The sequence below is a fragment of the Thermobia domestica genome, chromosome 2 (assembly GCF_964235325.1).
Source record: "Thermobia domestica chromosome 2, izTheDome1.hap1.1, whole genome shotgun sequence".
Taxonomy (NCBI): domain Eukaryota; kingdom Metazoa; phylum Arthropoda; class Insecta; order Zygentoma; family Lepismatidae; genus Thermobia; species Thermobia domestica.
Window position 1 is genome coordinate 256,892,330 of NC_137455.1, and position 26,930 is coordinate 256,919,259.

The following is a 26,930-nucleotide window of genomic DNA, read 5'->3' on the forward strand; positions in this document are numbered from 1 at the left end:
GAGGATGAAAACCGTTTATAAGTAATTCGCTTAGTGTGGTTCAATTTGATACAGTATTGTACGCAGACAGCAACATCAGCAGCAGGTGAGTAAAACAAACAAAATCGTAGAATATTTAAACTTTTATTGAATGCCTTTGGATATGTAACTATGTGTATCATTGTTTTGTGTATTTTCTCTTCTAATATTAATTCTTCGGACTGTCTTTTGAGAATATCTAGAAAATGACTCCCTGAATCCTGAATCATTATATCTAGAAATTGTCAACCTCCCTGTCAAAACTAGTAAACATTAATCATCCAGAACATTTGCTCATTTTTCTTTATCCTTTTGGTTCATCCAAACACAGAAAGAAGAATTATTTTAGCACAAAACTTTCAGTGAAGCATTCAATGTTCATCAGAGAAGTACCGCAAAACAAGATGATTGACAACAGCTTTCAGCTTACAAAATGTTTACAATTTCATCGCTAGGTATATATATATATATATATATATATATATATATATATATATATATTTCAAATCCGAATACATTTTCCAAGCAACCGACAACTAGCCACCATCCGGATCTAAACTCAGGTTTCCTCCAGTTGCATTGAAAAGGTAAAAAGGTACCCCGAGTCTTGGTCGGACTTAGGATTGAAAGTGTTAATCTTTTCCAAAACTGTACACCCCTTCGCTAGACTTATACAATTGTCTGGGATCTTTGCTTAGAGAAATCACAAATAGCGCAAACAATACAAAAATAAACAAAAAAAAAAGTTATACAGTGTATTCTCTTTTATTTTCATAATATACACATTTACATCCATTGCTTCATCTGTAGTGATATCATTCTTATACATGTTTTATTTTATGATATCCAATGTCCACAAATATAAGGCAACAATTAAACACGAACGGCTATATCACACCGATTCTGTACACAATGTACATCAATACATACACAACGTAAACACCAATGTACACACCACAGAACGAAGACATGCACGTATTCTATACATTTCCTTGTTAACAGTTATGGGCATTTTCATACTTTATGCTAAGCATGTTGATGTCGAGAAGTTATAGGTTCCAACTCTGGATTTCTGTTGGATTCTTCTTCATCACTTTCTTCTGTATTTAGTTTTTCGAAACCTGAATGAGGGTCCAAAAACTGACCCAATTTAAACCCGTCTGAGGAAGTGTTAGAAAAGTTCCATCTTTTAGAACGAAATGAATATCCACAAAAAGAACCTGAAAAATAAACAAGTAAATAATACATCTGCTGATAATCATCCACACATGTGAATATATACAAAGACAAAAAGTGATATCTAGTACTGTGAATTTCGTTTATTCCACTGGTTAACTCAGATTTCCGGTTTATCAAGGCTGGATTATTACCTTTCACAATAATTTTCTTTGAGAAACTAACTGTTTTACATATTGCAATCACTGTAAAGAATTAACAGAAAACGCTTATTGATTCTGTATATTATACATGGCTCAAATTTTTAAGTATATTATTACGAGAGTAAAATCGAAAATTACAGCTCTGATGCATGAAAGAAGAAACAAGGAGGTCCAATATTATAATCTGGATAAAAATGCACGTTCGAACTGCCATCCCCAGACGCCTAAAATAATTAGAATATTAATGCCTCTAAATCATTACCTTTATATTCTGATTTTATATCGACTGTATATCAAAATTCCAAGTAAACATCTAGCGCTTTTAATTCAATCAAAAATGTGTCGTTGTCTTTAATTTCTTCTTTTCCTTATACTGTTCAATTCATTTTTAAAAAATGTGCCGTGAATACAGCAGTAATGTATCTGTATTGCAGTGCACTATACTTATAATTTCTGGATTATTAATGTTCCAATTAATCCTGATAACTGACGTTCTACTGTATTCATAAATATAGGTGTATTAATTTATATCATCACTGCAGACGTAGTAAAAAGGGAATTTCCATGAATACTCTCAACAGTACTTTAACTTAAAAATATTGTATATTATTTTTATATATATTATTATAGTAACAATTGAATACAGTTTATTTACAATACTTAGTAGATAAAATCAAAACAGTTTTGGGCCAGTTTTTAAGCCAACTAATTAATAGTGTAAAACCTTTTAAGATATCTCAGCATTTATTTCATACAATGTACCAATTTATCTCGCAAAAAGAATTCAGACAGGTCAGTTGCCGCAAACTGAAAAGTTTCCAATGCACTACCGTCTTCAGCTAAGTTCTTGATCCGAAAGTAGAAAATAGTCCCTTTTAGTATTGTTCGTCCATTATATTTTCAACCATTTCCTTTTTTCCTTCCACCACATTTTCTGTCCCTCAGGAAACAGTTCCTTCTCCAACAATCTACTAATCATATTTTTTAACTGTTAGTAGCACTTATACATTGTTTTTCCTTCAATTCAGCTAATTTTCTAAATTCGTTCCCACAACAACATTTAAAAAGTTTCTAATAGTTTCTTATCGTTTTCGCGTTGTGCACATATTTCTGTCTAATTCAGTACATAGCTCTACGTAAAACATACTCTTTTTCTTGGCTATTAATTCAAGGACCTACTACATACCTGAGTTCGATTCCGGGAGCTGGTGTGCTTCAGATTTCAGGATCAGCTATAGGCCCACATCTCATGCTAAACTCTAATAATGCAATGCAATATAATCTACACTTTTCGCAAATCCTATCATTGCTCTAATTTCACGTTTGCACTTCATGTCTTTACTATTAATATACTAAACTATCACTAATATGACAGATATCAGACCAGGCTGTAAAGTATTACAGTAATGTAAAAACTGTAAATAATAAACTGCTTAAGTATCCATACACCACCGAAGTCACCGAAGCAGGCACGCAAAAGTAGGGATGAGGTAAAACTGTACTACATAATATATATTTTTATTACAAAAAGACAAATAAAAAGAATAAGCAAATTTTTTAAAAAAGGATTACGGGTTGGAGTAGCAAAAGACCCGATTATAAAAAGAGTATTCTACGTACGGAAACTAGTCGTATGTTCTACTTTCTTTTCTCCGATACACAACGTCTCCTTCCAATTTCATTTCTTTTGTCTTTTTTTACGCTTATTTCCATCATATATTCTTCACAACCAGCTTTTATTTAATACAGAAGGTTGTATAATAAAAATAGTTGACTTTCAATGGCCCTTCCGAACGATGTATGTAACGACTGTTATGTCCCGATACACTGCTGGCTACACTTGGGCCTTACCTGATAACAGTATCAATTGAGCACGATCTGTGGAACGATGGAGGTACAAGTGAGAGTTTTTCTGGAAGGAGTTTCATTTGTGGATTTTCCGCCGCGCACTATAGGCATTCAGCAATAATGAAACGCTGCAAAGAAATGTTTAATCGTCATCAAGGCTGATATGGTTATCATCATTCGACGACGTGGACAATAGGCCTTTGCGGTACATGGTCGATCCAAAATTGTGAAAAGAACATTGTTCCAGCCTGTTCAAATCCCGAGTACAGTGCACGCCATCAGAACAGGAAAATTCCCCAACAAAGAAAAGTTTGATCTTACGAATGGTATCTGCAAAGGCACATTTTCCAACACTATCCGGAGCATAGTCATAAAGCACCCGGACATAACTTCACAGAGCACCACATCCAGAAGGTGATTAGAAACGACAAAAATCTATACAAAACATACCTCGTAGAGGACAATTGGAATGAGTGTGTACCCTGTGTGAGAAGTGGCTCTACATATATGACACCAACAGAGCTCAATACCATCAAACAGATCACAAGAGTCGTACTGACTTTGAGCTGCAGTGCAAGGAAAATTTTCCAAGTGACTTCTAGTGGTGGTGGGATACAGGCCCGTGCTGGCCCACCGGGACGTGTCCCGGTGCGCCCTCCAAAATATCACAGTATAAATAAAGATACAAGTTTTTAGTAATAAATTCTTACAGTTTTATTGGTAAAGAACCCGTGAAAGGTGCAGTGTGCCCTTTACATTAGGCGCCCTTGCGAGACCATATCAAAGATGAGCGATTTTATTTACTCTTCTGTATAGCACAGTTCTGTACAATAAATACACACAGTTACTGTTGGCGAAGAACCCGTGAAAGATACAGTGCGCCCTTTACATAAGGCGCCCTACGAAACATCACTTTACAGATAAGTGGTTTTAGTTATCCTGTATACCAACTTTGTTTAATAAATTCAAATACTGACTGGTAGTACAGAATCTCTGAAGAATACAAGGTGCCCTGCAAAATATAACTTTTTTTTTTTTTTCATTCTTGTGCATTTCAGTTTTGTATTATAAGTTCATACAGTTGCTATTGGCAGAGAACAGGTAAACAGTATAATCACTTACAAAAATATTATAAAGTTATATAGCTATAAAACGAAACAATGTGATACATCAGGAATAATTCGGATAGTCAAACGTACGATGCATACTACACTGACACTAGTCTCTAATTTACCATTTTTAAGGCATCGAATCTTTCACAGTCTTAAGATGCATCCATATATCCGAGCATATTCATTGTTTCTGTGTGTTTTAAAGCAGTGTTCGGATAATCACTACCTGTTGTATTTCTGAAATATAGCTGTATTAATTTTCGTAAAATGTGGTCTTCCTGTCACCACGGCACGGCGCGTCCTCAGGTTGTAGATCGAGGAGAAGGCCTCTGGGATATAGAGGTTAGCTGCGAATATACCGAGTAAGCAGTCACGGACAGACAAGGGGTGATAATCCAGCTTGAGAATTTGGTGGGAGGCTAACAACCTCATCCTGTAAAAAAAGATTGTTCAGATAAGTTCGCAGAATCCTCGGATCAGAACTGATAACTTGGCACGAACTCCGCAAAGTAAATCGACATGAGATTTGGAACATGAAATATAAGAAGTCTCCATAGGGCAGACGCGTTAAAATTTGTAAAAAATGAGTTTAGAAATAGAAGTTGGACCTATTGGGATATCAGGAAGTTAGATGAGAAGGAAATGGAGCAGTCAAGTCAGGAAATATAACGTTCTTTTACGGGGAACAAATTAAAAATTACCAACTAGAAACAGGTCTTCCCGTTCACAAACAAATAATACGTAATATCAGCAATTGCATAGGTTGAATTTGTTAATGACAGATTTTCTTTTACTTCTCTTAAGGGTCGGTTGTGTAATATTATTGTCTTAAATGCACATGCCTCAACAGAAAATAAGAATGGCGATTTTAAAAAATACAGTTTTTATGAAAGAAGAGAACGTGTATTTGATCATCCCCTGCAATACCATATGAAAATTCTGTTAGGCGGTTTCAATGCGAAGGTAGGACCAGAGAGTATTTTCAAACCGATTATAGGGAATAAATGTTTGCGTAAGGAAGGTTGTGACAACGGCGTTAGACTCGTGAACTGTGCAATATCCAGAAACCTTATCGTGAAGATTACAAAATTCCCATATCGCGACATTCATAAATATACTTGGACTTCATCAGATGGAAAAACACATATTCAAACTGATCATGTTTTAGTAGACAGAAAAGAACAGTCTAGCACAACTGATGTTCGGTCGTTCAGAAGAGTTGATTGTGATAGTAAGAGAGAATATCGTTGAATAAAGGAAATATCCAATATCTGAAAACGGAGCGGTTTAATTTTTTAAAAAATAGAAGAGAGTCAGGTGAGAGGGGAGCCAGATTGAAGTGTCGAATAGATTCTCGGTTTTAGAAGGTTCGGAGTGCATTAGTGTTCAAGATACTTGGTTGAAATTAGAGATAACATTAAAATTTCAGCAAAAGAAATATTGGAGCATACAGAAATACGTAGGAACAAACCATGGTTCAACCAGGAATGTATAAAGTAGCAGAGAAGAGAAAACAGAAGGAACTGCGTTGGCTACAAAATCGGAACGAAATAACTACATAAAATTTCATTCTCACTTGGCAGAAAACTTCCAAAACTTTTAGAACAAAGGAACGCGACTTTTGAAAGTTAAAATTAATTAACTTGAAGATAATAGTGAAAACAAAAACATTCGGGACATGTATAAATGCATCAACGAACTTAAGAAAGGCTATCAACTTCGTGCTTATATATTAAAGAAACCTAAAGGAACAGTTCTCATTGATACAGATAGCATCTTAAATAGATGGAAAGATTTCTTTGACGATTTGCTTAACACATAGCCAAAAACTAATGCGCGTGGAGAAAGTGAATTGCATGCAGCATAACCGTATATTCCAGAACCTAACCAGACAGAAATAGAAGTCGCTATTTAAAAAAAAAATAAACACACATCTCCGGGTGTAGACAAAATTCTGGTTGACTTAATTTTAGCTGGAGGGGGAAAATTGTAGAGCAAGGTACACAAACTCATTCTCATTATCTGGAACAAGGAAGAATTACCACAAGAGTGAAGAGAATCAATCATTGTTCCAGTTCAGAAGATAAGCAACAAAACAGATTTAATAATTATCGAGGCATTTCTCTTCTGTCAACATCCAATAAATCCTCTTAAACATTGTATTAGCAAGATTGACCCCATACGTAGATGAAATTATTGGAGATTATCAGAACGGATTTAGGTAAAATCGATCAACTATCGACCAGATATTTACCATTCGACTAATACTTGAAAAGAAATTAGAGAATACAACATCCTGGCACATCAATTATTGACTTTAGACTCTGGTAGGAGGGAAACATTGTACAACATGCTTACAGAATTTGCAACACCGAAAAAGGTAAATTAATTAAGATATGTTTACATAAATCCCAAAGTAAGGTTCGGGTAGAGAAATTCTTGTTCACGAGCTTTCACGTTGAGAATGATCTGAAACAAGGAGATGCGTTGTCGTCATTATTATTTACTTTGTTCTGGAGAACACGATAAGGAAAATCAAAGATAGTAATCAGGTCCTAGAGCTGAATTGTATTTGTCAGGTTATGGCGTATGCTGATGATGTAAATTTAATAGGTAATGATTGAATAATAGAAAGGAATGCAGAAATCTTAATTAACGCTTGCAGGGATATAGGCTTAAAAGTAAATGCAGAGAAAATTAAATAAATGGAAGTTTGTCGGGATCGTAATACTGCATTTTATGGATGCGTTAAAATGCCAAATAATATTTTCTTTCGACAAAGTGGATACTTTCAAATATCTAGGATCAATATTAACAGACCAAAACCATAATCACTAAAAAAATGTATGTCAACTGAAAGCAGAGATTTCGTGCTATTATTCAGTTAAAAATCTTTTGCTGTTACTAATTCTGTTGAGAAATTTGTAGCTCAAAATATAAAATGATAATCATGCCTGTTGTGCTGTATGGTTGCGAAACATGGTCACTGACTCTGAGGGAAAATCGCAGACTGAAAGTATTTGAAAACAAGATTCTTAAACCATATTCGAACTCCAAAAGGAACGGGAATGGGGAAAGGCGGAAACTTCATAAGGAGGAACTGCATAATTTTATACCGTTTACTAAACATTGTTAGGGTCATCAAGTCTAGGAGACTCAAATGGTCAGGCTATGTAGCCAGAATGGAAGAAATTAGAAACGCTTTCGAAGTTGTAACTGGAATTCCAAATAGGAAAATGACCGTTAGGAAGACCGAGGCGCAAATGGGAGGACAATATTAAAATGGTCCTCGAAGAGATTGAAATATAAAGTAGATGGATTCAGTTTTCTAAGGACAGAAATCAATGGAGAGCTTTTGTAAACCCGGCAATGAGCCTCCTGCGTCCATAGGCGTGCTATATAAGTTGTTGATACATTTAGCTTCTTTTTATTTGACAGAAATGTTATTACAGGAAATAAAAAGTTTTTCTGTAGTAAAGAGGATTTCGATACGAGGTTAGCTATTTACGTTAATACTAAAACAAATTTAATGGTGATTTTGATATAAAATGGCACCCATACTTTCTTTCAAAGTCTCTCTCTCTCTCTCTCTCTCTGTATATATATATATATATATATATATATATATATATATATATATATATATATATATATATATACAGTGAAACCTCTCTAAAGCGAACAGCCGTGGGGAATAAAAAAATGTCCGCTATAGAGAGGTGTCCGCCTTAGAGAGGTTTCAATATCTTCCTACGTAAATTAGTACAAGGAATTAGAAAAATATTTTTGCATGAATCATGTATGTACGAATATTACCAAAATGTTACTGTACCTGCATTATCTTGCGCCAACCAATACTCTATGTTCGAGGCACAACATGGAAATAAAATGTTATAGCTCTCTGCACTTTACACTTATTGCTACTTACTACGTTTTCGGTGTATTGCTTTAATTTGTGAGTTAATTGCAGTCCAGTAATGACTTTTGAGACAATATGCGTACCCGCGAACAAAAAAATACCAAACTTGTCTTTTGCTTAGTTAGAAATTCCAGCGGACAGTAGAATGACTTATCATCCCAAACGGCGGGCAACTGTCAATCATTTTTGTGAGATTGGGTGAGAGTAGTAGAATGCAAGCAAAGAACATGAGGATGTTGTTAAACCTAGATCTTTCCTCTTGAGCACACAGTTGAGGAGGCAAAATGTTGTCACAACCTCATGTGCTTCCTTGCCGACACACGTATGAATCACAAAAAAAGTATTATTTTTTACTGTACTTTTCAACTTGTTTCTAGAGAAAGTGTCCGTAATACGGAGGTACATAATACCTATAAAAGACAGGAAAGACTGTCCGTGTCCGTACTAGAGAGTGTCCGCTTTAGAGAGGTTTGCCAATGTGCTTTTTCCTATTACAGTGTTTGGGGATTACAAAATATGTCCGTTATGGGAGGTGTCCGCTTTATAGAGGTGTCCGTTAGTAGAGGTTTCACTGTATATATATATATATATATATTCCCGTTTGTATGGGCGCCCTTTTAGTAGACTTGTCCACCGCCCTCATTAGTATCCCAGCACGGCCCTGGTGGGATATTGCAGTCGGGCAACGCTGTCTCTCTTCGAAGTGCCTTCCAACACCAAAGACAACGAAGCTTATTTCCAGGAGCGTAATAGGCCCTCTGTATAGCACGTATACCTCGCCTATACCGAGACGAGACCACAAACGTATGAATCCAAATAGATAAAATCTTCAACCATACTGTTCGATCATCCCAAACATTCTACGCAAGGGAGGCAGAAGAAATGGGAATTCAAGTGATTCCAGTTTCTCCTATCCCTGTGAAAATCGTGAACCCCGTGCTTACTTTACAGGATCTTCGGAAATTCCTAAAGCAGTATGGCGAGTCATTTTCCTTCACATTCTACGCAAAAGTTTGCTATTGTGGAAACTATGCTGCCGGGCGATCGTTCGGACCCGTAGCAGTGACATCAAACACAATCGGTGGTGGAGGAGGATGATTTACTAGCCAGGTAAGTGATTCAAAGTCAACTATTTTTATCGTAGGCAATCTTCTGTATTACATTAATTTTTGGTTCAAACCCTGTAACAACAGCCATGTTGCGTGGTAGATAAGGGAGCTCATGCGGTTAGGAACCGACGATAAGCTGTAAGTCCACGGATCATATACTTTCAATGTCGAAAGAGACATTAAAACTCGTATTCAATCAATCAACTAAGGCCATTTAACTTGAAAACTAAATTCACTTAATCCTTGTACCTCTCACCAACATTGATAAAATAATCATTTATAGAAAAACAGATATATGAAATCATCCTCATTTGAATAATAAAACCAAAATTAAATTCGACCGTGGGTACTTTGGACAGAAATAGGAATACAATCACTGACATCTCCACTGTCTTCACTAATAACACCAAGATTTAAGATGTGTAGCGGGAATAGTTTTTAATCACTAGTATAAATAATTTCTAGAAGGGAAAAAGTATACATAAATAATCTTATACTAATATATCTTAATCACATAAACCTTTTTAAACTTATTTCTTGACAATACTGATAGATGTCAGCGAAATTTCGACATTTAACATGTTTGCTTAACTTTACAAGAAAATACAAGAGAGGTTATAAATACTTTTTGGGTTTATCCAGAAATCAAGCTTACCATTTTTCCTAACTCGAAGAATTACCACTATTACAATAACATTAATTACAACAGTCAAAACTACAGCTATCAGTATTTCCATCGAGAATGTCAGACCCTGTTTGCTTAGGTTACTTGGGTTCATTTTTAACGTTTCGGCCTGGAAACTGGTGCTGTTACCACCTGAAAACAAAAAGAAATATACACAAAATGACGCTAATAATACATATACACACATGAAAACATAAGAAATATACATAATCACACTAACAAAACTTTACATAAACACTTCTTTAATTCCTATTATCAGAAATTACTGTTTGTTTCTTGTACTAAATCATGAGATTCCAACTATGGCGATCCAATATCGAAACTAAGTTACAGATCCACCACTTCTGTTCTTAATAGAGATAAGGGTACAGGCGGAATCTATTCCTGAGACGCTGAATCTGTAGGAAACATTAAAATTTCTCACTTTGTCCTTCAGTTTTCTCTCTATGGAGAGACCGAAAATGACTAAATACACCACTTCAGATATCAACAATGGAATAAGGGCAAAAACGATCGTATTCTTAGGACACTCAAACAACAAAAAATATTCTTCGCTATCTTTTATCATTCTATCTATGGAGATCGACAATGAAACCGAATCCAGTATTTCTGCTTTCAATAGATGGATGGATAACGGCGAAATCTATTCTTGGGATACTGAATTCATATTAAAACTTATGTCTCTACATTTTATCGTTTTCACTCTATCAGGACTCAGTATTACAAGAAGTGGTAGATTGTCTCAATAGAGAGATAACGATGAAGTCTATTTTGTGAGTTCGATGTCAGAACAGCAAGTTCACTTTCAGTTTCAAAACATGATAAACAGCGGCAGAGTCTATTCTTGGGATGCTAAATCCTTATTAAAAGCAAGCCAATTTCAACAGACGGATAAGGGAGGAAATGGAGCCAATTCTTGAGACTTAAGTCCATATCAGAAAACCGCTTCTAATGTCTCTTGCCATTTTCGTTCAATTGGGTCAATAATCAAACCAAAAGCAGTAATAATCTCTACTGCTTCCGAGTTTAGTATATACAGGGTTCATTATGAAAGTAATGAGCTTGATGCTACCCTGACTCAACAATCCACCGCAGCGCGCGCTACCGGCGCAGAAAAAGTAGTGGGTGGTCTGTCCTTCCAAATGCGCCCGGAGTCAGTCTGCTGCAAGCAGTGACAGCGTGTGGATGTCGATCCGCGTGAAGCACGTTTTTACAAGTTGTAACACGGCGCGATGGAGGGTTCGCTCGAACAACGCTACGCCATAAAATTTTGCGTCAAGTTGGGTAAGAATGCTATGGAAACTTACCAGATGCTGAAAGAGGCCTACAAGCAGGAGTGTTTGTCAAGATCCCAGGTCGAAAAATGTCACAAGTCGTTCAAGGAGGGTCGGGAGGAGGTCGCAACAACGGCCAGAACTGACGACAACGTTAATCGTGTGCGTGAAGTATTGCGCTCAGACCGGCGTGTGAGCATTCAACAAATCGCGGACACTCTAAACATGTCAACATTTGCGGTACATGGGATAGTGACCGAGGACCTGCAAATGCGAAAAGTCTGTGCGAAGCTTGTGCCGAAGGTGTTGACGAACGAACAAAAAGAAATTCGAGTTTTGCGCTGCAATGAGTTGTTGGCATTGTGTGAAAGTGATCCGGACTTTTAGACTCGGTCGTAACTGGAGACGAATCCTGGATGTTCGAATACGATCCAGAATCCAAAAGGCAGAGTGTGGAGTGGCACACCTCATCCTCCCTCCGCCCCAAAAGGGCGCACATGAGCACAGGCAAAACCATGCTCATTGTCTTCTTCGACGTTCGAGGAATCATCCATTTCGAGTTTGTGCCACCAGGACAACCTGTCAACGCAAGATTTTATCTAGAAGTGCTCAAGAGACTGAAACGCAGGGTCGCCCGCGTTTGAAGTGACATCAAAGACTCAATGAAACCACCATGACAATGCACCAAGTCACACCGCCTTCACCGTCGTCGACTTCCTGGCCCGGAGCAGAACCCCAGTGGTCTCCACCCCCTATAGTCCTGACCTGGCTCCTAGTGACTCGTTTTTGTTTCCCCGTTTGAAGAGACACCTCAAAGGAAAACATTGGGACTATAGGAAACATGCAGAAGATTCAAGCCCATGTTACAAGGTTTTTAAAAGCCATTCCAGCCGAGGACTTTAAAGATGCTTTCAAGGCGTAGAAAACACGTCTCCAGAAGTGTATCGATGCAGAAGGAGCGTATTTTGAGGAATTTTAAAGATCTGTAACAATCGGAACAATAAAACAGTTTTTTTTTTTTTAAACAATGCTCATTACTCTCATAATGAACCCTGTATATATTCATATTCTCGCTACTTACAGCTGTCATCACTTTCAGTTTTAAGAGGAAAAGTGACATGGAAGCTCCAACTGTGGGGTCTATTTTGGGGCGCTGAATCCATATCAAACAATATTTCTCATTATATCTCCCTGTTTTTACTCCATGCAGACCATAATGAAACCAGTAGTAGTTTTCCGATATTAAGTATAATGATAATGCTAAAGACAGCATTTATTCTTGGGACACTAAAGGCATATCAGAAAACGGTTTCTCAATACTCGTACCTATTACAGGTTTTGCTCTACAACGATCAATATTGAAACTGGAAATGGAACTACTAATTCCTTCTTTGGTATAGAAATAAGGACATAGATGCAATTTGATATAGGAATGGAGAATTCATATTATTTCTCTTTCGTACCGTTCTTGCTCTATGAGAACCCAAATTCAAATCAGAAGCTGTTAAATCCACCACTCCCGATTTCAACAAAAGAATAAGAAACCGAACACCTTGTTGAGACGTTCAGCCTACATAAAACAGCAGTTTCTCGCTAACTATTACCGTTTTCACCACTTCTGGTTTCAGTAAAGCGGTAACGACTATCGCACTTCAAATTCATCTTTCATTGACTTGAAAAAGGTATATATCTTGGAATGCTAAATTCATATCAAAAAATTGTTACTCGCTATTTCTAACAGTTTTTGCTCTGATATCTGCCAACAAACGGACGCACATTATTGTTCCATAAGACTCTCCAACTTCTGCACAGTATAGTTTGAAAATCTGTAAAACATATTTAATTTCGATTAACCATTGTGTGAAAGATCTTACAAAAGCCAAATATAAAATTGATCTTACTAATTACATTAAATAATAAGTCTAAATAATACCTTTAAATGAATTTTCAAAGAACACTACGAAAGAACATTTTTACGTTAAGTTAGCGTACTACTAAATCAATCATCTCCCTTTTCATTTTCCTTTATCAAAAACGTTCACCAGATTTCGTAGAATTTATTTAAAGCTTACCCAGAACATTGTATCAAACGGCAGTTTATAATCAATCTAGAGACAAATTGTACTCACCATTTACAGGGTAAATTATACGTTTCAAATTCATGTGGAGTTTGTGGCGAATACTTTACAGAACAGGAAAGTCATAGGTAATCTAAGCCAGTAATGAGCAACTTACAAGCGCTGTGGACCAGGATAAAATGAAAAATATACTTTGAGGCCACGTAAATTCAAATAATAAATAAGTATACAACGATGGCAATTTCCGAACATATATTCATATTTTGTTCTGTGAAACTGTTCTACTTTGCGTATCCTGCTTCTTGATTTATGATCTACGCTAGGTCATTACAGTCTTATTTGTAGACAATTTAAAAAGTTATAATCATTAGAATCCAACAGAACTAAAATTGTGGAGATCTATAATAGAAGAATATCGTTGAGTGATTTTTTAATATTTTTTAAGCGGCAGCGTGATAATTTGTAACGTGTAGATGTAATGGAAAGAGCGAAAAAGTAATGTTTGTCATAATTTCGAAGACAGGGAAATATATCAAAGAAAAAATGTTTATTCATCTATTAATTTCTATGAATTCGGTTACTAATCTCTTGGGAAAAAATATTTTTTTTTCTTTTCTTTGAAAAAAAAAAAAAACTTTATATAACATTGCACAAACTATGATTTGCAGGTGACAGGAAAGAGTAGCAATGCCTTGTTTTCGCTCGTGTCTTATCTGCTGCGTGGGCAACGGTGTGGATAAGCCTATCCTCTTTGCTTAGTGCGAGCCAGGTTGTGCGGGAGGTAGTGAGTACGGTGGAAGAATTAAGAGTTCATTATGAGACAGTAGTAATTCCTTGTTAATGGAAACTACTTTTATGGAATGCTCCGAATACATTAGGTTTACATTCAGTGTAACTTAAACTGACGTATATCATTTAATTTCCTTTAACACAGAACGAGGGTTCAAATACAATGGTGTATTCCAAAGATTAAAATAGTTATATGCGAGAAATTAAGTTCAGTGAAATAAATTTTATTTTGCTATTTTCAATAGTGTCAATTAAGTGGAGTTAAATAACAGTAAAATTATTTTTCTATAAAGTAAAGTGTAGTTTCCAACTATAATTACATGGACGCATGGGAGGGATATTCAAAATTAACAAAAAAATGGCTATTGGCTACAAGGGAGGATTCATTGGTAAGTACCCATTTTTTTGTTAATGTAGTTTCCAACGTTTCTAAAAAGTAAAATGAAAATGCATTTTTGTTCAATAGAGGAACTTAAAAGTTGCTAAAGTTGTCTAATTTAAATGTATGTGCAGAAATCGGTGTGTCACTTGAAATTTTGTGTTCCCACTAAAATTTGAGGCGAGTGATAAAGCTGGGAGTAGTTTAACGTCCCGTTTTACTAATAGGGACTTTAATATTCAGTGGCAAAATACTACATGTAAATTACAACACTTAAAATTGCTATTAAAATACTTATCCTTTAATTTAACGTTACAAGATTGTTCTTAATAGGGCACGGGAAGTTTAAACGGGAAATAATTTCATCTAAATTACTGAACTTAAAGTTGTATGGATAGGAGTTTCAGTTGATGGTAAGCCTAATCTTTCTGGATAATGAAAAATACTTAAACTGAATAAAAAGGATTTAAATTCTTAATTAAGTAAAAAGTCAAATAAATAAGAAATTCAAAAACAACAATATTGTGTAATTGCACATCGTAAGTGGGACTAATTGGTCCCACATAGACTTTGGATGGTGAAACAGGGGAAGTGGTATCAACTTCCTTTTTCCTATAGATATCTTATTGTAGAAAGTATGTTATAAATTTTAGTATTTTATATATATATATATATATATATATATATATATATAGGGTGGCCCATTTTAATCTTTCCACGAAAATATCTCGAAAACGTTTCAACATAAATGAACCAAACAAAAACTCAAATAGGAGATGCCATGAGGCACATCGAATGGTGTTATCGTGGTGTGCCCCAGAGCCACCCTTCATGAAAGCCCAGGGCCCAACTTTAAAATTTTAAATAGAAACATGGGGCGAGTGATACCTCGTTTGATAGATCTTTAAAAACTTCAAAGCGTTGGAGCAAAAAAAATTTCATATCGGTCACCATATTCAAAATAGCCATGAAATGGTGGCTATATCAAATAAAACGTCTAGTACCATTAGTGAGAAAACGGTTGGAGATAAATGAATAGAATAAAAAGTGAAACAGGAAAGTGGTATGGGGTACGTTGAATGATGATATTGTGGTGACCCCAGGGCTGCCTTTCATGGAGGCCCATGGCCCAACTTTGAAATTTTAAATGGAATGGAGTCGAGTGATATTTCTATAAGCACTTAACAGTGTTGTGGCAAGACATTTTTCATATGGATCACCGTTTTAAAATTGGCCGCCATGACATGGTCCCTGTATCAGATAAAACGTCCAGTACCACTAATATGAAAACGATTTGAGATAAATGAACAGAACAAAACTATATAGGAAATCACAGAGGGCATTTATTATTCCACGGCTCGAGAACGATGCAGCAGAGGAAAAGATGATTAAAATAAAAGTGACTTAATGCAAAGGAGGAAATCTAATTCTTAGAAAATTATCGCTACAACCTCCCTCCTCTGAATTGGGAAAAAATGGTGAAATTGCAAATGAGAACCTTAGTTTTTGGAAATTGAATCCACGCAACAAAATTATCTAAAATGTGTTTTTATAAGAGATAGATGTCTCTGTAATGAGAAAAAGTAGGTAAAATTCGTGTTAAATGGTACAGTCCGCAGCAGAAAACCTGCAACATGAGCATGTAAGTTTATTGTGAAACTATGCCTAACAGCGCAGGAAATCAACATAACGTCTAAGTGGCACGAATTACGCCAGGAGAAACCTCGGCATCCTCCCCCGCACACTTATTTTGGAGCAAAGGACTCCGTCATTTCACGATAAACTTACATGCTCATGTTGCAAGTTTTTTGCTGCGGACGGTACCTTCCATTTTTATTGCATGCAAAAATCAATCAACTGAAATGCAAAACAAAATTGTCGAACATTGCAGTTTTTGCAATGTGAACGAGGTATCACTCGTCTTATGTTTCCATTTAAAATTTTGAATTTGGCTCTGGGCCCCCCAGGAGGTAGTGCGGCAATATCATTCCATGTGTCCCATGACCTTTCCTATTTGAGTATTTGTTCGGTTCATTTATCATATTAATGGTACTGGATGTTTTATCTGATACAGGAACCATATTTTGGCGGCCATTTTGAATAATGTGACCGATATGAAAAATCCTACGACAGCGCTTTTTAGTTTTTAAGATCTATCGAACGAGGTATCACTCGCCCCATGTTTCCATATAAAATTTTAAAGTGGGGCCCTGGGCTCCCATGAATGACGGCCCTGGAGGGCACCACGACAATACCATTCCATGTGCTCCATGGTCTTTCCTATTTGAGTTTTTGTTTGGATCATTTATGTTAAACCGTTTCGATGTTAGTGATACTGGACGTTTTATCTGATACAGGCACCATGTCTTGGCGGCCATTTTGAATATGATGACCGATATGAAAAATATTTTGGCACCACACTTTTTAGTTTTTAAAGATCTATCGAACGAGGTATCACTCGTTCCATGTTTCCATTTAAAATTTAAGTTGGACCCTGGGCCTCGCTCAAGGGCGGCCCTGGGGTACAACGCGAAAACACCATTCGATGTGTCCTATAGCATTTCCTTTTCAAGTTTCTGTTTGGTTCATCTATGTTGAACCGTTTTCGAGATATTTCCGTGGAAAAATTAAAATGGACCACCCTGTATATATGGATTAGTGGTTGTACAGTAACAATAGTGCACTTTGTCAGAGCATTATTTAAACCCGAAAGCAGATTATTAAGTAATAAATTCAAAAAAGCTAAATAATAATAATGTAATTGTCCTTAAATGGTTGTTCTTAGTATAATTCTACGCTCAAATTCGACAAGTTTCAAATCAGTCAATCCGCAGCACAACTGCATTTTTATTGAAAATCAGACAGCGATAACAAGAATTAAAGTATTTTTTATAAATTAAAGTTTTGATTGGAAATTTGTTCTCTTAAAATCAGTTTCATTCTATACGCAATTTTGTATTCATAAAAAGGCTTTCCTTCTATATTGAATGCAGAATTGTGTTTGAAGTTATTATTCTATTCAGATACTACATTGTTTTGTAAAGTCGAAATTACTTCCATTGAAATTCAACGATTAGCAACAATTCTTTTGACTTACATTTTATCCCATAAAACTGCACTGTTTAACAGTGGCATGTATGTGAATGGGATTCTTTTTTATTTTTCCTTTTGAGTGCCTTCAGCTCGCATCCTGTATACTTGTGGTCATCAAGTTATTGGAATTTATGCCTGATTACCTTTAGCGACAAATTCATATTGTGTTTATGATGTCTAAATTTCAACATTCGTGACAAAATAGAAAACTCCAAAAACAGTAAGAAATAATCGATCGATAATTGTTGGCAATTGGGTTATTCCTTGTCGTATTAACAAGCTTGTGTTCTCTCATTTGTTTTGTAAAATAACTGAGTAATACTTTGTGAAGTTTAAATTAGTTCTGGGCCTTTTGAGTTTATTGTTTTCTGTAAATTAAACTGTTTTCTTCTAATAATACTAAATTTTTCAGGAACTGTCCTGCTAATTACGTCATCATTGCGTGTCTTGAATTTAATTTGATCTGGGGATTTCGACAGTTTTCCTCAAATCAAAATTTGTCAGTTGCGTGCTGCATGGTACGTCGGAATTAATTATCATCATTAATTTGGATGAACATAGAGTTTTTGCGTTTGAAAATTAATCCTAATGTACTTCAGAGGTATCAGTAATGTGTTAATTAGTAATTTCCTTTGGAGTTACAAAACTAGCAGAATTAGAACTTTTGGAATTTTTTAAAACGCGACTGAATTAAAATTTTATTGTATTCACAAACATAGTTTTAATTATATTATATACGTTTACCTTGAGCAAGCCCACCTTAAAGGAATACAAAATGTTGAATTTATTATAAGTCACTAAGAATATTATCATCATTGTTTCTGATTCCTTAGATAACCGGCAACCTATGTGTTTATTTCTTTGTAGTATATAAAGGACATTATAGACTAACTTAGCACCTTCTGTTTAGTAATAATATATATATATATATATATATATATATATATATATATATATATATATATATATATATATATATATGTAATCTGAATGTTGAGAGTGAGTGAACGCTATTGTGGATGGTGCTTGTTCATAGATACTAGAATTTGTAGTATAATAGTGATAGTATTTATATTCACTGCCTTTTCTTATTGTGTTCTTGATAAATGCCTTTGAACAGAATTCGTTGATACTTTTATGCATGGTATTAATCATAAACATGTCCCCTTCCGAAATCACGGTTTGCAAGATAGTCCAAATGTTTTGATTCTGAAATTAAGTGACGAAAATGATCTTCGGTTACAAGAGATAAATGACGATGAAGTAATTAGTCGAATTATTAATTATACGCAGTTATGGCCAACAAGAATTTGAATTTTGCCTTTAGGGAGCTTGGAGAATTGTTAGGAGATAGTGGACGATTGTGTCAATAATACGATTACCGAATTGCAAAGTAGTGGAACATGGTCCGTTGAACAGACTTGATCTGAATCTTGCTAGTTCAAAGCTAGAATGCAATACTGAATTCAACTTGCAAATTTAAATAAAGCAAAGGAAAATAATAAGGGATCTTTAGAAAAAATATATAGAATTTTGTTAAATAAGTAACGAAATAATAAAGAAAATCATACTTTGTGTACAGATTAAAAGATGGTAAACCTATTTGATTCATGAAGCCTTGTAGTGAATAATACTATGCAAATAGTTTTAGAATAGGTAATGAAGTAGAAAATAGTCCAGTTTATAAAATTCCGAGTGGAAATCAGAATTAAGGTAAAAATAAAAAATCAGAAATTGAACATAGATATTATTCGTCGCCGTGTAGTAATCAAGGTATGTGAGCAGGAGGAAGTGGTAAACCTGCCAACTACAATTCATGAATTCTCGTGGTCATCATATTGAGAATGCTTTTAATTAAATAGCTATATTGGTTTTGACACACGAATTGATAATCCATTGGAAAATAGAAATTTTATCAGTGTTGGAGTCGGAGAGAGTTATGGCGTGCCTAGTGTTAGGTTGATAAATACACCTGGTATTCCGTATGGCTTTAGTACTCTGGAATTGAATCCTAAGCAACATATAACTAATAAAGAGTATGGGCGCATGAATTCTATGTAAATATATACATTTTTCATCAGATCATATGTCAAATTATTGACAATTTAGTCGATTTCATGCGATGGTTCGAATACGGTAAAAGTGTTTGAACTTTTGGTAACCTTGAATGAAATGGTTAACAATTACAATTATTCTTGAATGATGCTGCTTTATGATGCATCAGTCAAGACAACTGAGAAATTTTATGTCGAAGCCATGCATGGAACAACTAATAATTTACCGTAGGAAATACTAATATCAAGACTTTCTTTAAGGTCATTTCTTATACTATGCACAGTCAGCTGTCAACTACGACGGCATATAGAATTATGGATACTTTTGAGAACATTATGGAATTTATAGACAAGATGTATATCTCAACTAAGGTGTTGGAAGTTGTTTCTTCTGAAATGGATATCATGTTAATATTTATACAGGGTATAGATCCTGTGTATCGCTTAAGTGTTTTAGTTATTTCATCCCAAGAATAGTGGAATAAATTAAATGTATGATAAAGTCTTTTGATTTGTATAAACTATCAATGCGAGAACATGCTGAATTGAATTCGGAAGAACTTAGAAATCTCAATTTTGTTAAAATACTTATGGTTTTCAACCTAAGCTCTAGGGTCAGAATATTGCTTAAGTGACTCAGTTTAAAGAAAATCATTGCAAATTAATAGAAATTATTGCAGCAATAACGAATCAGTTTAGCAAAATTTTAAATTTAGAAATTAGTTTCTCAGGGGTCCACATAATAGAAATTTTGAAAGACTAAGTTCACATTGTAAGTACTTTAATGAAAAAGCGATACGTTTAATGAACGCAACCCATTAACCACAATCTTTCGAGGTAAGTTAAATAATCAAGATGATGATAAAAATGTAATCCTATACGAACAGCAGGAAATTGCATGAGCGGTTTGGTCAATGATCCTGTTTTGAAAATTTCCTCGAGTGGAACGGAGACTTTAGCTACATTTTATGGTTGGAGATATAGTTGCGTTTCAATATCTACGTGCATTGACGCTAGAGCCTCGCTATGACTTCCTCATCAGACTTGGTGATTGTGTTTTACATTGGAAGGTCATACAACATGTGAAATTTAATTCATTGTTTGTTTCTTAAGTTTCAACTTCGACTTAAATCACAGTGAACATCTGGTTTGGAGGTGCCTGTTTTGAAGTGGATCTAATTGAAGTGGACAGTATATATTGTAACATGATTTTGGGTATTTTGGGTACACAATTTCTGAAGACTACAAAGGCTGCATTTTATAGTCGACTGTACTTCCAGGAATTGAAGAGATACATGACCTTGTGAACTTAGTATTTTTCCAAGAGTATTTGAAATATCGTCAATCCTTTCAAACTGGGCTAAGCCTCAGGACCTTCCGGTGACGAACACAGTATGGATCTACTTACTTGAAAACAGTCAAGGGTATTCGGAACATCAAAAGTGTTTCATAAATTTAAGAAGTCGGGGAATTTGGAAGAAGACTGTCGTCGTTCTTCAGAAATTACACAAGCTTCTTCGAAGAGACTTCGAGATAGAATGGAAGTTATAGATTTCAGTGAAGTTGGAGTGTGTACATCCTCAATGTATCATCGCAGTGTGCTAACTCAATGTGACATTCCAGCGAGAGATATCGAGTTGGGGTACAATATGACTACCTGAACGATGACGGTAAATTTGAACTGTCAACTAACTAAGTAGATTTCAATCCTTCGGCGGCGTCAGAAGAGGATATCTATCAGTGGTGTCAAAGTTCTATCAGATGGTGATTGCTGTGTGGGCAGGGACGTAGCTTAGCCTCTTTTTTTCATTAGTGCGAGATACGAAATGTCAGCTAAGATATTGTTTTTTGGATATTCTGTATGATCCAGGTCTTGCAGGAAGCAGTGATTAGTATGGAACAATTTGAGTTCATTATGGGACAGAAGTGATTGGTTCTGAAATGGATTTAAAGGAAACTTCTGTTTTGTTGAATGATTCGATTATATTAAGTTTAAATGTAGTATGACTTAAAGGGAAAACTACCATTAGGAAGACCTAGGTGCAGATAGGAGTAACTGGTAAGAAAAGGAATAAAACGTAGAAACTGGATCTTGTTGGATAAGGACAGAAATCAATTGAGAGCTTTTGTGAATGGGGCATTAAACCCCAGGATTCCTTATGATATAGAATGACTTAGTTACGTAATTAAAAGAAGTCTAAGAAACTTAGTTTCATTATTGTAAATGAATAATATTTGTCTAAATATTAGTATCACGTAACTTTTAAAATAAGATATTTTAAAAACATGGATTCAAATTGATGGAGTACATTATTGGTAAGGGAGATAACAAACAAACAAACAAAAAAAAAACTTGCCAAGCGATTTTTCTTTCTTTGAACTTGAACAATTATATTTCATACACTTCAAAAAATTTAAAGACTTACTCTTCCTCAAATATTTAGGACATTTTTAACACGTGAACCGCCACACCCAATCAAACTAAAAAATATATATTCACATGTCCAATCAAGCAATTTTACAAGTTCTGGAATAAATGCGGGAGCAAATATAGTTTTTCACTCAGCTGAACTCAATATAAGCTCAACTTAACGTTAGCTGAAATGCCCATTCTTCGCATAAAAAGAATAGGTTTATGGAAAGTACTTGAACTCCTTCCATCCTAGGATACACATTTCAATAGAACTGTAATTATAAAAATCTGTAATGCCATTTCTATTAAACGACGAAGAAAGAATAATAAAAGTAACAGTCCCCACTATCCCTATGTTTTACTGAAGATCTATCAAGACAAAGACCTCTAGATGGGGGAAACAGCATTCGTCTTATATTTCGTCAAATACCTTTCAAATTAGTTTTCAAGAAATGAACATTATTTAAATATTTGTTTTATATATTATACATATGATCAATCAAAAACGAAATTTGAGACCTCGTCCATCCCAATATTTTCAGTTGCTTCATTGTGAACAATGTGGATACGTATCCTTCGATATTTTTCGATTTGCATGTACACCAAGTTAAACAATTGTTTGTTAACCATCATACATATTCCCACATCTCAAAAACGACAAATCGTATGGACATGTGTACAATTATTTTGAATTCAAAGGAAAAAATTATCAACAGGTTGGGATTGTAATGGGTCATATGTTATCTCCGTTTCTTGCTAATAATGTACTCTATCTTTTTTTTTTTTTTTTTTTTTAAATCCTAATTTATGATTTGTAGATCAGGTGCTATCGTATTACAGACAACATACTATATTATTCATTTATAAAATTCAACTCAAGGCAGGTCTTGAAGAAATCTCTTAACAATATAATCATCAAATAACCATTAGAGGTCAAGCTTGAAAAACAAATAAATAATCATATGTAATAAATGGAAGACCTATGGTAAATGAATCGATTGAGTAGTAGTTAACGCATTGGCATGGTAGCCTGTAACCGAAGTTCGATTCTTCGTCTAGTCGTGACTTTCTTCCACTTGTTGTATATCATTAAATAAATAATGTTTAATATTTCAGATTAATTAATATACCGTAAAAACAGATTATATATATATATATATATATATATATATATATATATATATATATAAAGAAAAAACTGATGAAACCCAACGCTGGCTTCGTACATATACATTATAAATCCGTGTATTCTTCACAAACTATGACTAACGTCTGAAAGTATTTCTCTCGTTATGCTCAAAAAGACATTAGAATTCTATTTGGCAAAAGAATCAGTCATTCGATCATTTACTTAAGTAATGCTGAGGAAAATTTAGTGGGTTCAGACTCCAAACAGTAAGATCCATTTTACGAACATAAGTGGATTTTTTTAAAATTTCCAATCGATGAATTATAAATTAAGAGTAGATGCTGAGCAAATTTCATTTAAATGTAACAATAAAACCAGGAAAAAATATTATTAAACATTTAACAGAGTATAATACTTATTTTAAAGATAATTTATAAAACAATGAGTTTATCAACATCGTATTGATATCGTATTATGTTTTACTTATAGTTCTTCTTACCTCCAATGTCTTTTTCTTAAAATACCTAAACCTAAGTTTCATGTGAACTTGAAACGTTGTAAAACATATCCTCAATTTACGGGTGATTAGTACATCTTTTTCTATTGATTGTTATACACGGTCCTTTCCACGGAATACTTTCTGTTATTTCATATTTGTCATCTTGTTTCAGCATGAAAAGAATAAGTTTTAATATTTATTTGGCTTGTAGTCGTTAAAAAATCCACATTTGTGAGAATTAAATTACTTTCCATCCATTACAGTACAATATTTTATTAAAATATTCACTATACTTCCCACAACTATTTATTTTTTTATGTACATCTCTCATACTGTGCAGAATATGGATTGCTCAGGATACTGGTTTCCACAAGAAAGCATGTAAATAGTTGTTAGTTATTCGATAGTATTCTCCATAACATTATGACTTTTTCAAATTTCTGATATTTTTATTGTCTTTAAAAAATGATAAGGTACATAGTGAAGACCGTTAAAAAAAGTCGACAATATTGCATTTGCTCGATAAATACAGACTGTAAACATTTTTTGTTGAAAGAAATGAAATATTTGTACCGACTGTACAGTTAAAGTAATACACTAATGTATCTTCACTGAATTTCCTAGTTGTGATTATAAAGTTTTTAAACACACTTACCTTCGCTGATCAAGCTAACAGTGTTGAAAGGAACGGATCATTAATAAAACGATAACAAAAAGAAAAAAATGAAACATTTATACTAAGCCAACTCCAAGGATCAATTTAAAGAAATTTTCCCTTCAATTGTGTTAAACCATATTTTACTCTTGCACACAAAATCATATTTTTTATTTATATTATACAGAAGGATGTTTGTTCCAGAGGATTATATGAATCATATTGTCTATTCATTTTTATCTGAATAACCGTAGTTCGTATTATTAAAAAGCTGAATTAATTTTTCTTCTTTTTAAAATGATTCATTACTACAGCATATTGCTGAGAAATGATGAAAGGAGATTTCTCAAAGCAGAAGATTCTAGAAACATTAACATGAGAAAAATGTTGAAGCCACATGCATATTAAACTTATACAAAATCATGATTACGATAAAAAGCCCCTCTTCGCTGGAATAGTGACCAGCGAGTCCATATGGTGAATGTCTGGACTTAAATCCCGGTGTAAGAGCATCGAACGCACTGCAGTGGTTCAGTTCCCATTTTAAACTGCAGGTTTCGCGCTATATAAACTCGCTGCTGACAAAGGATATAAATAAAATCAATTAATTAACTTTAAACAAATGATTTCAATAGGTGGAAACTTCTTTATCAAATTCTAATCAAGACCAAAATACAATCGATCCAAAAAATAATTTACAAGGTAAGAGATATGTGTTCTTAGCACTTCACACACAGAAACCAAATTGAAAAAATCACTTTTATCAATAAATAAATAAATAAATAATAAGAAGTAAAGTAAATACTAGTCTTTTTATAAGCTGATCAAGATCGACTAAGGAATATTTAACTAATATCTAGATCAGTGGGGGCCAATTTGTAACATGCTGCACACTAGAAAAAAGAGAACAAAATTAGGGGGCCATTTTCTAGTTTCCTTAGCCCCTTCCCTCAGAGTACGATTCATTGATTATGTGCATACATCTTATATTTTCTGAATTTTTATTGTATTTCCTGTACATTGCTTCTTCGTTGATTAGTTGATTTGTGATTTAGCGTCCCATTCAGCACCAAGGCTATATGAGACATGGACCTACAGCCTACTGTGGGATTCAAACTACACAAGCTTCAACCGGGATTTCCTGCTTCTTGTTTCATATGATTAGGCCACGCTACTTCAGAAATCTGCTCGTCCATGAGAACATGGTCAGTCGATTTTCTCAAGCAAGCAGCTACAAGTTATTATGAGCTAAAAAGTAAGCACTGTCAGTGTTTCCATTTTGATACTTGAGACACAATATCGAATAGTTTGATTGAAAGGATTGCTCATGTAAAAGGCAAGACACCAATCCCAAGTTCATTCAACCCGTCTTGGAAGGATTTGTATGTTTTCGTAAGAGACAGAATAGTATTAGACGTTAAGGGTGCTTAAAGAAGTTTAACGTCAAGCGACAAATTCAATTTATCATGCCAATTACTGTGATAAGTTTGAAGTAGAAGAGAGATCCCATGCTGCAGGAATTACTTTCAAAAGAGAAAAGAATGTTAAGAAATGTAATTAATAACTATTATTAATATAAGTCGTAATTACTGCTTTACATTTTCAACCAAAAATAAGTGTATTAAAAAATTATCTCCATTAACCAAATATAATTCTACAGCTTAACATTATAAAATTAAAAATTATTATTAAATAAGTCTTTCCGTATGTTGTGCAGACACGTGTTTTTCGTTCGATAATCAGCAACTTCTTGGGATATGACCGAGCAACCTTGCATGTGTTTCATTGCCCTCGCTCGAAGCACCGGTGAAGCAACGCTGAACAGCTCAAACAGCTAAAATCTGGTGATGTCTGATATTAGAGCCTGAGCTACAAACATTTGAAAACAACTCTATGAAATTTGTATTTTCCCATAAACTGGTTTAGTACCAACGGCCTTACTCTGCAGAATGAGCTTGGTATCCATAAAATTAGGAACATTTTTTTCAGTTAAAAAAGTGAAGTTCAAAATCAGTATATTATGATGGCCAGCTACACACTTCTTGTTACGAATAAAGTATGTATTTTTTTAAAAACAAATAACTGATACATATTTCATTTTTATTCGCAGGCCGCCATTTGACAATCACTGACCTACATGAATATCGCAGATATCTGTGTTCCCTGCCCCCCCCCCCCTTATATACATATCTTTTTCAAGTATGGTGTATTAATTTTAGTATTTCTTAGTGTGTTTATAACATGAATGTTTGCATAAAATAACTTAGATACAATATGAACTGACAAAATATTAATCTGGCTACTATCACCTAACGCTAGCAACCAGTCAGTAAGTAATAACTGGACAGTTAGTCGAGCTATTAAAATAAACTTTATTTTTTACAAGTTTAGAAGAGTTACTGTAACATTAAGTAAGTTGTACTTTACGTCCTTGCATAATAGAAGAACATATTAAAGGGAATCTAATGCTCCTTAGTGCCTATATAGTTAGCGATAC

At 34.5% G+C, this 26,930-nt stretch overlaps 1 protein-coding gene across 4 annotated transcripts in view; it reads right to left on the reverse strand.

Moving 5' to 3' along the window:
- Window positions 1–764: 764 nt before the first annotated feature.
- Pal1 (Peptidyl-alpha-hydroxyglycine-alpha-amidating lyase 1) overlaps window positions 765–26,930 on the reverse strand; it is a 560,006-nt gene continuing 533,840 nt past the window's right edge. For all 4 annotated transcript variants that reach the window (XM_081748611.1, XM_081748613.1, XM_081748612.1 and 1 more), the window contains 2 exons: window positions 10,041–10,202; window positions 765–1,238 (listed from right to left, as the gene is read on the reverse strand). In XM_081748611.1, coding sequence (XP_081604737.1) covers window positions 1,045–1,238; window positions 10,041–10,202 — 356 coding nt within the window. In that variant the 3' untranslated portion in view covers window positions 765–1,044. The remainder of the gene's footprint in view (window positions 1,239–10,040; window positions 10,203–26,930) is intronic.